This window comes from Scomber japonicus, chromosome 11 (genome assembly GCF_027409825.1).
Source record: "Scomber japonicus isolate fScoJap1 chromosome 11, fScoJap1.pri, whole genome shotgun sequence".
Classification (NCBI taxonomy): domain Eukaryota; kingdom Metazoa; phylum Chordata; class Actinopteri; order Scombriformes; family Scombridae; genus Scomber; species Scomber japonicus.
The window spans coordinates 8,898,794-8,913,193 of NC_070588.1; the positions used below are offsets into that span (position 1 = coordinate 8,898,794).

Consider the following 14,400-nt stretch of genomic DNA (forward strand, 5'->3'; position numbering starts at 1 on the left):
AGACGCACACCGACCGCTCCGGAGCCCCCTCCCTTTCTAACCACAGAGGCGACCGCAGGAGGGGCACTGATCTTCATCATTTGAGGATTCACAAAGGGTTAAGCAGATGCAGTTCAGTTTTCTTGCTGTGATAGTTGCCATCCGATCCATAAATGGGGACGGTTTCTTATCATGACATCATCAGTTGACATCTTTAGTGCAGTCAAAAAAGAAGAACAAAACTCTAGAAGCAGGCAGTCTTTAAGAGGGGGAATATACAAAAAAACCAAACAAACAAACAAATAAACCCACAGGGAGATCAAAGTCTGGGGTGTAAAGGGGGGAGGGAAGCTTCATTCAGACTCCTGTTTGTGATGAAAGTGACAGTAAAGGAGACATCAGGAGTATTGCTTGTGACTTTGGTCTGGGTCTATTTCTAAGGGGGCACCATATCCCATTTCCCGTCTTCTCTGATTAAAAAACCCCCAAAAAAACAATTTCAATCTCTCTCTGGGAAATTCCCTTTTTCCTGCTTCTTCTTCTTCTTCTTCTTTTTTTTTTTTCAGTTTTCTAATACAGAGTCATAAAACAACCAAATATAAGTGAAAAAGGTACATATGACATCACACGTGCCAGCTGGTGGATGCCGCTTGTAGCTGAGGCACCTTACAGTGCATATATATATATATATTTATATATATATTCTTTAAACATGGGTGGCTACAATGGGGATGAAGCCTGTAAAGAACCCCGGCAGTGTTGGTGCCATGCTTAATGGTGCCCAGTGAATCACGTAGAACCACTAATACATAAACATCTTCACAATCCCAGCAACAAGGGAAAGGGTCAAAAAAGTCTAAAACAGTTCAAGATGGGAAGAATTGATTGTACAGGGAACAGAATTAAGTCATTTTTGTTGTTCCTTATATACAAAAGAATTAAATTAAAATTTAAATTAAAAATCAATGACTGTACTGCAGCAATAATAATCGCAGGTCACAATATACACGTGGTCACCGACAGCTACAGATGCACTAAAGAAGCCTGACATTTGTATTTTACCCCATATTGAATGGGATACACAGTTTTTTTTTGTACAAATCAGTACATTGTTCAGTGGATATACAGTACAAAAACCAAATGGTAAAAGGTTGATGCCAAAAATAAAACATTATATGAGATATTTAAAAAAAAAATCATCTTGGTAAGGGAGATATTGGGGCTGAAACACACATGGACATCATCTTTGGTGAAGATTTCCACAGAGTACGCTTAAAGAGGCCTGAGCACACAGATTGCACACACACACACACACACCTACATGTCCTACCACTGGGAATAGGAGTTAATCGCAACGTCCTCGCTTTCCAATACATTTTAAAAACACGAAGACGTTTTAGTTTGAAGCACTCGAATAACATCATCAGGGTGTAACAGTAGAGGTGTTGAGTCAGCTCACGAAGGGGGGACTTTCTGAACTACGCACCTAATGTGTTTCTGACGTGGATGTAGAAGAGAGAACAGGCCGTCTAAAATGACATCAACATACATTGGATAGTAACCTACTGGTAAGAGTTTAGATGTTAGTATTGTGAGTCTGTTGGTACAGTGAGTGTGTCTTACTTCACTGTTTGCAGGGATTACAACAATGTTTGCACCTCAGACAATCACTACAGGCATAATGTAACGTCACGCACTGCATGTGGCACTACATAGACAGCACACAGACCATGCCTTGTATGAGTAGATCAACTATCATGAATCCCTGCCACAAAGTGACATAGTTACAAGATCTGAGAGGTCTGTTTAGACTATCACTTATTTCACTGCAGTATAATCCCCCCCAATCCTCAAAAATGCCCAATTTCAAGAAAAACAACAACAAATGAAAAGAAACTGTCCCCCCCTTCCCTCCCTCCAAAAAAAACAACAAAAAAACAACCCAAAAACAAACAATCTCAAGAAATCTAGAAAATAGAGACACAGATTCAAAGCTGCCTGTGGAGGAATATGCTGGCATTCATTCAAAATCATTCACTGATGGACGCACGGGGCTCTCCACCACATGTTTTCTGCTCTGCGGGCCTCCCAGTTCAGTTCCCATGCAAAGCCATGGCTTAGATCAAGGAAAAAAATACAACGTGCAGCACCTCCCAAAACTTGTCCCAAGACCCAGGCGAGGGGGGGAGGAGTCAGGGCGGCTACGAGACACTCGACATGACCCCCTTACCCCCCCACTGTTCAAGTATGAAATGAGAGTAACATAAAATAACTTACAGAACATACGCACGAATGAATGAAAAAGACCTAAAACCAACAAAAAAAAAAATGTACTAAACTGCTGTGACACCTGCCTACATATTATTTCCAGTCAGTGAATAGATCAGGGCCACAGTATTTTTTTTTTTTTTAAACATCTTCATCTTTAATACAGGGGCTAAAAACATAGAGTCTCATCTAAGGAACGGACCAAATAACACACATTTAAATGTTATAACTATTTTCTGTTCTCTGTCTTTTCAGTACTAGATTTACATCTTGCATCTTTAAATTAAAACTTTGTCATAGTTATTATTATTTTTAACAAGTAACATTTTTTTAGGTCCATACATGTTGGTTTTAGTTGACAATGATCAGCCTCTGTTTCTACATTTTACCCTAAACTGACTACACTCATCTATCAATGAAAACAGACAGAAATGTAGAATTTTAACGTCCACATCTACGTCATTAAAAACAAGATTTATCTGGGAAACAAAAAAACAACCAAAGAGGTGTAAAACAATGGATTCCAGTTTTAAAACAGAAAACAAGTAGATGAAAAAACAAAAAAAACACACCATCCATAAAAATCTAAATAAAAAGGACAAAAGTCAATATGATGAGAAAGGACACGGTGAGGCTGAGGTCCTCTGAGGAATGAGAATGATGAGCTGTGGATGGTTTATGAAACTATGCACGTTTATTTCCGTGTGCGTGCAAACGTTATGGGACGGAGGTAAGTGTCTTTGCGGGCTGGTTGTTAATACGGGGCTGTCTTTCTTTCAGGCCTGGGTCGGGGGGTGGGGGGGTGGTAGTGGGGGTTTAGGAGTCCCTTGGTCCCATCCCTCAGGAGCAGAGGGTAAACTGGTCTTGCTCAATGGGCTTTTTGACCCATGCCCCTAGGCCGGCCTTGTGGAAAGCCTTGATGAGCGCCTGCTTGGCGGAGTGATACTCTGTGGCTGCCTGCTTGGCTTCATGGTAGGAGCTGGGCCTGAGCACCTTGATCCTCAGGATGGATGACAGCTGGAGAGGAGAGACGAGGAAGTAAACAACAAGGTAATAACAAAATCTAAAGTTCACTGAATAGCATCGTGCTGGAGTTATTAGAGATGCACCGATCGATCTGTCATTGATCAAAACGGGTCGATTTTTAGATGATCTGCCATGACCGGTGATCAGCTGATCTGTCTGACATAATTTAACTTTGGTGATCAAATTTACCCACGTGCCACATAATGGTTCATGTCGCACACACAGTGTCACTAACAGTAATGTTACAGTCCCACTGATTCTACATGTAGTCACTCTAAATTTAGGCTTAATTTCTCAGCTGACAGATTTTTACCTTTTATCCACCACTTCCCCATTTCTACTTACTTCATCCATCATGAATTTAAACATATTCTTTTTCAATCTTAAAATAATCCACACATGCACATATGCACATTTAAATAACTATCATTATAATTCTATAAATTAATCCTCTTCATACTGGCAGCAAAGAGATCTCTTAAAACAATTTTAATGGAAGTGATGGTGAAAATAATCCACAGTTTTATTCTGTGTAAAAATACGTTGTAGTTCAGCTGAAGATAATATGAGACTTGAGATATCTTAGACTAATCAAGTTGATTTTTTTCCAAAGTTATCAGTTCATTTTGAAATCCTCCTTCCATCCTTTTGCAAGGACACAGTAAATTGGTAGTAAAAAGACTATAATATTAGAGGATCAGATTTGTGCAACTAGTTTGTCTCCATCAATTACATTAAAATGATCTGAGAAAGGAATCTCTGTGTCGACGATATGGACAGGAGGAATAATTGATGCGACCAATAACTCCTTTAATGTAATTTGGGTATGTTAGGATTATTTTAAGACTGCTCTTTAAAAATAAGATTTTTGTTAATGTGGAATGAATCAGATCTGAGTAACTCTTCTAAATATGATAAAGACCCAAATGCTTCACTAAACCTGGGTGCAGTATGTATGAATGTATGTATATGTGTATGTGTATGTGTATGTGTGTGTGTGTGTGTGTGTGTGCATGTAAACTGGCACACATGTACACTCTCTGTACCTTGGAGTGTAGGCGCACCCAGCGGCTGTACAGGGCGTGCTTGCAGAGGCGTGAAGCGCGGCCCATGTCGTCCTTGCCGGTGGTTGCGTTGATCACCTCCAGCGCCTGGTCACCCACCGTCCAGTTCACGCTGAAGTTTGGGGCTTTGCCTGGCTGTCTGGCTTCTGCATTACTAATACCTTGAATAAAGCATAAACACCCAGGATCAAGGAATGAAAGAAAAATACTGAATATATATTTTTACTGTGAGAACCACATCTGCACATTATGAATCTCAGAAAGTCAACCTCATGGATGGGACTCTGAGGACACAACCTGCTCCCTGCATCCACTGCATCCCAGGCATAAATGGGAGATATATGGACGCCATAAATATCCTGGTGTCTTGCTCTTTGTGTGTGTGTGCCCGCGCATGTGTGTGTGTGTGTGTCTGTGTGTTAAGCTCCTTGGTCCCATTTGGCAGCACTTGTGGCAGAAGATGATTTAGAGGGGGTGAAATCCTCAGTGCTCTGACGCCATAGCCCTTCACCGCTAAAAACTCTGTAAAGCGGAAAAGGTTAATGTCCCCCCCTACTATTATCTCCTTTACCCGCCATTGAGAGAGCAACCAGAGAAGAGCAGCAGAGGGAGCAGCACGCACATCCAGACTCTCTCACATGACACCCTTATCATCCCCTAGGAGCTAAAAAAAAAAAAAAAAATGACCTCAGTATGAATTCACCTATCTGATCTTCAGTACTGGAGTAGGTGATTTGTTATAACTGGCTAATTGCTAAAACCCTGACCCTAAACAGCAACTGTTCAGTCACAGCTTAGCAACCGTAACTAGGCACAGCAGGCCTATAAAAGCTTTGAATTTCTCCAGATGTTGACATGATGTGCATGAGGCTCTATATCACATGTGTTTGGTACAAAGACGTCAGAGAAAATCTTGCATGCGACCGGAAGACGAAGCCTGAATGGTAACATCTAAAAATGGAAAGTCAGAAAGAAAATAATAATAAAAAGCTGCAGGAGTCCTGGTCTATATGGCCTTTTTAAAAGGTCAAGCCGATGCTGAAAATTTACACAAAATGATAAAGCTATTCAAATTCCCCCAAGAAGTAGGTAAATGTCAGCTCCGATCAAACAGAGAGGGGAAAAAAAAGCAATAACTGTCTTCCTGCTGAGGGCTGACCAGTGAGGAAGATAAATGTGTTTACTGCTTTGGATTATAGCCTACATCTTTGATATTTAGACAGCTGGAGTTTGATTGCCAAAGATTAACAAGGAGATGTCCCCAAAAACATAAAAATGTGAACATGCTCATGCCATTATTTCAGCCCCGAGCTCTTGGTTAGTTGAAAGCTTTTAGCAGAAATCTCATCAGAGTTGGGGGTTTTTTTCACATTAATGACAGACTTACCACTGAGTAGAGGTCTGTTGAGGGTGAACTGTTGGGGCAGGTCCTCTATATCTGCGATGCGCTGGTACATGGCTCTGGAGAGGTGATCGGCGTGGTAAAGGCTGCCGAGGATGATGCTGGAGAAGTAGATGGGCTCTGTGAAGTAGCTCATCAGAGAGCCCTGGATGCCCACCACGTTCCACCTGCAGAGGTAAAACGCAACCATTGATTACCCAATACCATAACTTTCAAGCTCTAACTTCATTCCTACCTAATACTGTATTTCTGACATACATCTTGTTTCCATAGCGACCAACGGCTGTTATTTGCAGCTATTAGAAAGCTTTTAAACTCTTAAAATCTCTGACACCAACTTTTCAACCACAACTTTTGAGGCAGTATAGTGGTGATCTGTCCAGGGTGTACCCCGCCTCTCGCCCAATGTCAGCTGAGATTGGCTCCAGCCCCCATCACCAACCCTCTAAAGGATGGATGGACTATTCCACTTCTCACTCTGGTTGTTATTATAAACTGTCAGCTCCTTGTCTTCTTAACTGAGTCGATATGCTTCACAAAAATGCAGATGACTTTAAACAGATGACACTAAAATTAAAAAGTAGAAAGCAGTGTGACCAGCCTTAAAAAAAAGTGTCCTCAAGACTCAGAGTTGACTGTCACAGATGTGAGAAGGAGAGGAAGTTGTTTAGGTAGTGAAGTATTATTGATTTGCTCCAGAATGCTTCAAAGAGATCATTTCCTATTGGGAGACTGGTAAAAAATACAGGAGATGAAAACAAATATGCTAAAGTTGTCTATGCATAGGTTGACACACACATACAGCAGCACATACAAACTATATTAATATATAACCAGCCGGTGCAATCTACCACACACAGTCACACTCAATCCTACAGTTGTGTACACTCTGAAGTAGCCAATTTCATTTTCCCCAAAATGTCTGTGTATTTCATTCATTTTCCCATTGACATGGTCCGTGAAGCATCACTTGCCCAGAGAGAGAAAAAGGGAGAGAGAGAGAGAGAGAGAGAGAGAGAGAGAGAGAGAGAGAGAGAGAGAGAGAGAGAGAGAGAGAGAGAGGAAGAGAGAGAGCGAGAGAGAGAGAGAGAGAGAAGCAGGGTGTTTAAAAGGATAACACTGGCCAACAATATATTTAGTCAAGAGCTAATTGGCAACTATTTTGATAATCATAAATCATTTTAGTCATATTCTAAGCAAATAAGTAAAAAAATGTGCTGCTTTAAGCTTTTCAAATGTGATGATTTAATGCTTTTCCTTGTCATACATGATAGTAAATTGAATGTCTTTGAGTTTTGGACGGTTGTTCAGACACAATAAGACATTAATAGATGCAACCGTTGACTTATAAAGGGCATTTTCTCTATTTTCTGACATTTGAGAGACAAAAGACCTAATCAAATAATCACAGATTAAGCGATATTGAAGATATTGTTAGTTGCAGCCCTAGTTTCAACAATGTTTTACTATTTTTCTAACCTGTCTGTAGTTCTCAGCCCCAAGCTCATTCATTCCTAATCTAAAATTTAATAATCAAACAGGAATAAACAGCACATTTGTAAGGGAATATAATAAAACTATGGATTAATACGTATTAGTGAGTGTGCAACTAACTCAATCTACAATCATATCACTCTATGGGTAATAAGTGATATAATAATAAAAAGGCAATAAGTCATCTAATCACTGATGATTTAAGTCTTTTAAAGGATTTATTGACAAAAAATATAGAGTACTGCCAGCGTTATCATTCATGGAACAATACAAATCAAATGAAACAAGACACTGAGTTAACAGTGAGTTGATGAACACTTCTTCGTCTCTATTTCACTTCAGGCTGACTGAGAGTGTGTGAAATGACCAACATGAGCCCAGAACAATGAGGAGACACCTGAGGCTACACACAGGGACCATTGTTTCCATATGCAATATTCTCTGTGTGAGCGAGACTGTGTGTGTGTGTGAAACTAAGGGAGGGCAAAATGATATCTTTGAGTTCATAGCTGCAAGCAGTAAAACACACATTCAGCACAAACAGCTTCATAACAGTTTGCGCCACACACACACACACACAGACACTGCGGTAACACACACGCATACACTTTTCCCATCAGTGTTTTTAACAGGGTTACAGAAACACACAAACACACACACAAACACACACATTCTGAGTTATGTTTTTGGAGGCATTCAATTTCATTCCTGTAACTGTCTTTGTGTTTCTTCGATGTTATTTCATTCAATATCATGCTCTGTGCATCTACAGTCATACAGTATGCCCAAAAACACAAGAGCAGGGTAAGAGCAAGTCAGAAAGTCTAACTTCAGCTGTTAGAGAAACATCGCCAGGAGGACACAACAGGACCAACATGGAGAAATAACCCATAAGAGCGCTGTTTGCTAATGACTTGAGTCAAAAAGCTGAAAACAACGTGCGGCACAGAACTGCTTGTTCTCGCTTGAAGCCGTGGGGCTGGGCATGTAATCAAAGGAAAATGAGAGGAGGGAAAACAATGCGTGAGGAGGGAGCATTGAGGGCATGGTCAACGTGTGCCAGTTAGCTTCTGTATTAAATAGCAGCCCTGCAGCTACCAATCACTCACATGGGGAGGACAGGAGTGGGTGAACAACACTGTGCCATGAGAGCTCGGGTGAAAGTGAGAAGCATTGAATGAAGAGTTGTCTCAAAGTGGAAGTTAATATACTTTTAATACTTAATCCTTATCTTAACTGCAAGGGACAATTTTAGTTAGTTCTTTCTAATGTAACTAGAGTCAGTTTTAAAATACTGCTTGTTCTTTGTTCTAGTTATACAATAAAAAACTTGGGCCAAGTTTTTGTCTCCAGATGGGAAATTAACTTTTTAAAATGTGAAGATCTACCAGCCACTGAAAGATAAATGTTAAGTTTCATCAGCCACTCCATAGTAAATCATTGTGTTGTGTCTGAAATCTACAAAGCACTTTCATATTTTAACAGTATTTGGCTGCTTCTTGGTGTTATTCTCCCACCCTGACGGTCTCCAACCTCTTTTGCCCCCTGTGAACCTTACAACCCTTCTGTTTTTGGACAACCGCACTGAATCACTACCAGTACTGACAAGCTGAAAGGGTAACAACACTTGTCACACGATGCAAATGACAAGGCGCTCGCTTCACAGCAAGCGTATCCCTCATCAAATACACACTCGGCATTCAATCATTCTGCGTGTACAGGCAAGGTATCCCGGACGAAGAGGAAGAAGGAAGAAGGTGGAGGAGGAGGAAGGATGAGGGGGAGGAGGGCAGCTGGTGAGAAGAGTTATGGAGAAGTTTTATCGTTCATCACAAGGAGGGGGACACACTGTTGCCTTGAATATGGACAGAGACTAAAGACGCTATGATCTGCCTGCAAAAACACCCGAGGGACAGAAGATCCATCAATTCTGCTGTCCCTGACACCGCCCGAAGAAAATGATAGACTTCAAATGACTTAGTAGATTGACAAAGCCAGGATATAATGCCTTACAGTAGAGTATGATTAAATAAAACATAAGAAAAGACTATCATGAAATGTGTTGTCGATATGTTTTATGCACAAGGAGCAACAAACAAAATAGTTAATTTAAACATTAAAAACTGAATTACCTTGCAATCTTGTCACTGCAGGACATGGTGAGTAACCTCTCTCCCTGCAGGACGCCGTCCCAGGTCTGGATGGTGTTACTGGACCTCACAGGGATGGTGCCCTCCCCCGACTCAATTTTGGTCCTTAGCTGGCCTCGTGCTTTCCGGTTGGGATGTCTGTCTCCTTGGTCTGACCGAGACGACAAAGGGAAGAGGGAAAAAGAAAGACACGTTAAAAAAAAAAACCTAGGAGAAAACATTTCCTATCAGTAAATACATATCTACAAAATACAACATGACAAAACAGGGATTCTAAGAAAAGAGAAGAAAAATAGCTTCCACAAAAATTATTTATTATGTTATCAATGTTTTCTGCTGTTCCACCAGCAGGCGCCATCTATTCAGTGACTAATTGAATGTGGTTGTTTTCTATTCAGTCTGCCATGTGCGACTGCAAACACTTTGACAAGAGTAAGAGGGAGGTTAATCAGACAGACAGTGTGTGTGGGCCAGAGCGGCAGAAAGACTGATAGGGACAGACAGAGAATGACAAAAAGCTCTAATTACTCGAGCCTTGTTTAAATGTATCTGTAGAGCGTATTTGGACGTTGCAGTAAAATTCTAATTAAATGAAACCAAGCATATGAGGAAATCCTACAGATTTAATAAAATAAAATAAACTGCTGTTGAAACTGAATGCTCAACTAAGGCGAGACCGTGTTGAAAACACGTGGGGCTGAGCCTGGGAGAGGAGGTGAGAGGAGGGAGTGAGGCGGGAGTGTGCGGCCGGTATGCGATTGTTCTGTACCTTCTACTCCGGCCTCGTGCGGAGAGAAGATCCTGGCGTCTCCGCAGGGCGAGGTGCTGATATAGAGGTGGAACTGGATGTTGTCCTTTAACCTGTAGCCTCCCTTGTCACAATGCATGAATATGGAGCTCTGATGTTCGTCTTTGCTGTTGCTATGGCGATAGACAAACAGCAAATGTGAAATGGGCCCAAAATATATAAATAAATAAATAAACAGCACAAAACCAGCATTTACATTTTTTTTTCCATTTTAGCTCATTTAACTGGACTGAATTGAATTAGACACACTGAGAGGAGTGTAAAAAATAAATTGTAATAGCATTATCAATACAAGCAATCTCCCAGCAACGCCGCCAAAACACTAAACTGTGCTCGAAGAAAACAAATTTTACTCTGTCCACTGACCTGAGGAAGAACTCCAGCTGGGTGTAGAGGTACCTCATGAGCGAGCGTCGGGCGATTATTTCAGCATGGCAGTCATTGAGTGCCAGGCCACGGTCGCTCATGTACTCACCGTTGATGCATTTGGTTCCTGTGGAGACACAAATTACCTGTGCCTCCTTCACATCTGTCCCTGACAGGGGGGGATAGGGAACAAAGATATACAAGTCAATGGACACACACACACAGAGAGAGAGAGAGAGAGAGAGAGAGAGAGGGAGAGAAGAGAGAGAGAGAGAGAGAGAGAGAGAGAGAGAGAGAGAGAGAGAGAGAGAGAGAGAGAGAGAGGGGACTACATTGTGTACTTGTGGTATTGGTCTAAATTGTGTTTTTATGCCCTTGAGTGTGCAAGATTGAATTAATTTGCAAAAGTTCTCCATCATATTAATAATGTGCAGACGGAACACACATGTTGGCCTCAAATTTGACCAAAAAAAAAAGGGAAAGATTCTGGATCAGTGTCCTTGTGTCTATGCCACATGAAAAACAGTGCCAAAGGAGAAAGAGACATCATTTTGTGAATCATGGTGGCTCAGATGGCTTTAGTACACATCCTGATACTGTTCAATCAAAACCTCCAACTACTGTCTTTTCCTTTTTACAGATAGTTTGGTAAGTTCTCACAGTCTGTATAAATTCACTGGTGTGGCTTTGGGGAAAAGGTGGCACTTTAAAACTGTAATTCATGTTGAATGTCTCCTAAAAGGATTAATATTCAAGAGTCTGCTGGTCTTAACCACAGTGTGACAGGCAGTGATGGAGGAATTATTCAGATTAAAACTGCACTCTACACTTGCTTTTATTGGCAAAATGCATTAAGTATTAAAATGAAAAGTACAACATCCTGAAAAAAAGCCCCCTGTGAGTATTATACTACTGTAAATTACAGTATATCATTTAAATATTAATACAGATGCATTAATGTTTAAGTAGCATTTTGGGTAGCTGAGTAAGGTGAATTAAAACTATGTTATATTCTGTAGGGTTGTTTAATCATCATGTTTTATATTCTAATCATATATTTGTGAGTAAAATCTTAATCAAGTGTAGTGAACTAAAAGTATAAAAGCACAGGTACTTTTGTAGTTAAGCTTTAATACTTGAATTAATCTAGTCTAATGTTCAGCTATGTGTTCAGTAACACTCCCCATGGTTGTTACATCATCTTGATACAGGAGTGATAATCATAAATATCATGTCTGCTACTGTTACGGTAATATGTAAGTGAGTATTGTAATGTAAGTAAGAGTATTACAATAGGTGATGTCAATATTTTCTTTCCCTCGTTCCTGTCTTTCTTGGTTTTATTGTTATTATTGATTTATTTTCCATTTATGTCTTTGTTTTGTGAGACGTTATATTTTCTTGAAAAGCAAATTAAAAGTAAAAGCACTGTTTCATTCCACCAATGGTGATAGGCCTGAAAGCAAAAAGGTGGTGGTTGTTCGACTTGTAAGACGGCCAAACATATCTAAGGTAACATTATTAGTGTGAGCAACTTATACTTAACTGTGAATATTGTCAGCTTCTGTCTACAAGCATTGCAACCTAAATGTTCCTTTGCATGAACACTACAAAATCGACTGTTGGTGCTGTATTTCCCGAGCCTAAAAACCACCAACCATCTCTTCCTCAATTTTACCTGTTGTCATGACGACCCCTGCTAGGACTTTCCGTCGTGCATGGGGGGAGGTGAAGTTGTCTGTCAGCTCACTGAACTTATCCACCACCAGGCGAGAGACAGCATCAGCGAGAACCTGTGAGCACACACACACACACACGCATGTATGCAGACAAACAAAAGGAAGACACACACACACACACACAGCCAAACAAACACAAGCTTGTGTCAGATATGTCAGCTTACAAAGCGTGTCTGATAATATCCTCCCCTAGAGCACCATGTACCTGTCACACTGTTCGCATTCAGCTCCAAACAAGAGTCAAAAACGGCAACACGTGAAACTGGGTTTACTCCCTGAGGTATGCCTAACCCGCTTTCAAGCAACGCCGCTTGAGTTTGTCTTGACAGTTATAATTTACCATCTCCCTTCTGACGGTGAATAACAAAATAAAGCAAAAACAAAAGAAGTAAACCTGATCAACTGATGGGGACAAAGTGCTTGTTGACATTTCACAAGGTTTGAGACCATGATCCGAAATCTGGGGGAAACCTCAGAAAAGTGAACTGCACACGTCTCTCGTTCTCCGCCAGCCACCTCCTCTCCCCGGCTCTTTATCCAGTGCTAATTTGATGGAAATTGACGACAACCAAGAGGAGACATGACGGCTGGATGACCACAAATTAAAGAGATTAGTCCAGTATTACTTCTCTGCTACTTCGGAGTCACCCACTCGTAGAATGATCGTTTAACTTTGGAGTGCCAAGGTCGTCTATAGTGTAGAAATGACATTCATTCATTTCTAGGATTAAAAAAACTATTAATGATCATTTTCTTTTGTTTTTGGATTTAAAAAAACACAAGCTGCATGTCCACAAAAGGTTTTCTTTCAGGAAAGAGTAAAATAATATTGTTGCGTAACGTTGCATACCATAATATTTCAAAAATGACACCATGAGGTTTGAGATGACTCACCGACACCAACTCAAACCACGACATACAAAACTCAACCATTTACCTCCATTACTGCCTTGCCAGATGGAAACAGGCTGCAGAGAATGAATACCAAGTGACAGAGAATTAATAGATTAATTAGTGGTTGTTCTAACATTGAATCTGGTTCCTTGTCGAATGAATCAGTTGTGGAGGGAGTGAGTAAGGAAAGAAAAGAAAAAAAGGCCTTGGGAAGGGGACTGTAGACCGTGTGTCACGTTGATTAGCTTTTCTGACTTTCATTGTCATGACTCTGACCACCTTCTGCAGTTGTATCAAAACCAACCACCTGTCCTTAGACTCCGCTAACCTGATGTGAATGAAGTTTTGATGGTAATCTACTCGAACAGTAAAGGTTTGATAGCTGAAGCAGTCGTGAGTGGACCTCTCTGCAACCCAAACAACAGATTCAGGAGAGGTTTATACTATGAGACAACCATTCTTTACAGATAAGCCCGTCCATGTCTTCTGTCAACTTGTTTAGGACTGACTAATTAGGGTATCATTTAATCGGCAGCCATTCAATTTAGTAAACATCAATTAAAGAGAAGGCTATTATTCATCTGACAACTTGTATTCTTTAACAAGGTTGAAAATATAACTGAAGGCAGGCGTGACGATGTTTGTTGCAGACAAACTTTAGGGTGGAAATAAGATGTAGATGAGGAACTATGATTAGGAGACCTGTAGAAATGTTTTTTAAAAAGATGTTCACTTTGAGTATCACAGCTCTATCTGCTTTGAAATCCAGTCTCAGTCTTTGTGAATTCAAGTTCTGTCATCTTTGACTTTCTTGTTACATCTTAATTAATGTGTCAAGCCTGGAGAAGATGACAGCCTTAATGAGGGCAGAATCTGAAAAATGAAAGTGATGTGAGCAATATGCCTCTACATCCCTCAAAAGCACCTCCTGAGATAAAACGTTTTATAACCTTGACGGTTATTTCTAGTAATAAAGTTACAAACTGAGTTTATTTAAATGTGTCCCATGGTCATTACTGTATACTTCAATGTTTTAAAATGAGAGGACTTGCACTATAACTACATATTCCTTGACCAAAGCATATTTAAATATTAATACTTTTCTAACATATACTCAAATTACATATCCTATAGCATGGCAGTATGGGCTTTGTGGAGCTTTAATGTAGAGTATGAACAGTCCTACTTAGCTGTCTTTCAAGGCACCCTT

At 40.4% G+C, this 14,400-nt stretch overlaps 1 protein-coding gene across 2 annotated transcripts in view; it reads right to left on the reverse strand.

Annotated features, from left to right (window-relative positions):
- Positions 1–1,938: 1,938 nt before the first annotated feature.
- Positions 1,939–14,400, reverse strand: part of adarb1b (adenosine deaminase RNA specific B1b) — a 118,534-nt gene continuing 106,072 nt past the window's right edge. For both annotated transcript variants that reach the window (XM_053329010.1, XM_053329009.1), the window contains 7 exons: positions 12,236–12,350; positions 10,558–10,726; positions 10,153–10,304; positions 9,366–9,534; positions 5,725–5,906; positions 4,320–4,498; positions 1,939–3,264 (listed from right to left, as the gene is read on the reverse strand). In XM_053329010.1, the coding sequence (XP_053184985.1) occupies positions 3,088–3,264; positions 4,320–4,498; positions 5,725–5,906; positions 9,366–9,534; positions 10,153–10,304; positions 10,558–10,726; positions 12,236–12,350 (1,143 nt within the window). In that variant the 3' untranslated portion in view covers positions 1,939–3,087. The remainder of the gene's footprint in view (positions 3,265–4,319; positions 4,499–5,724; positions 5,907–9,365; positions 9,535–10,152; positions 10,305–10,557; positions 10,727–12,235; positions 12,351–14,400) is intronic.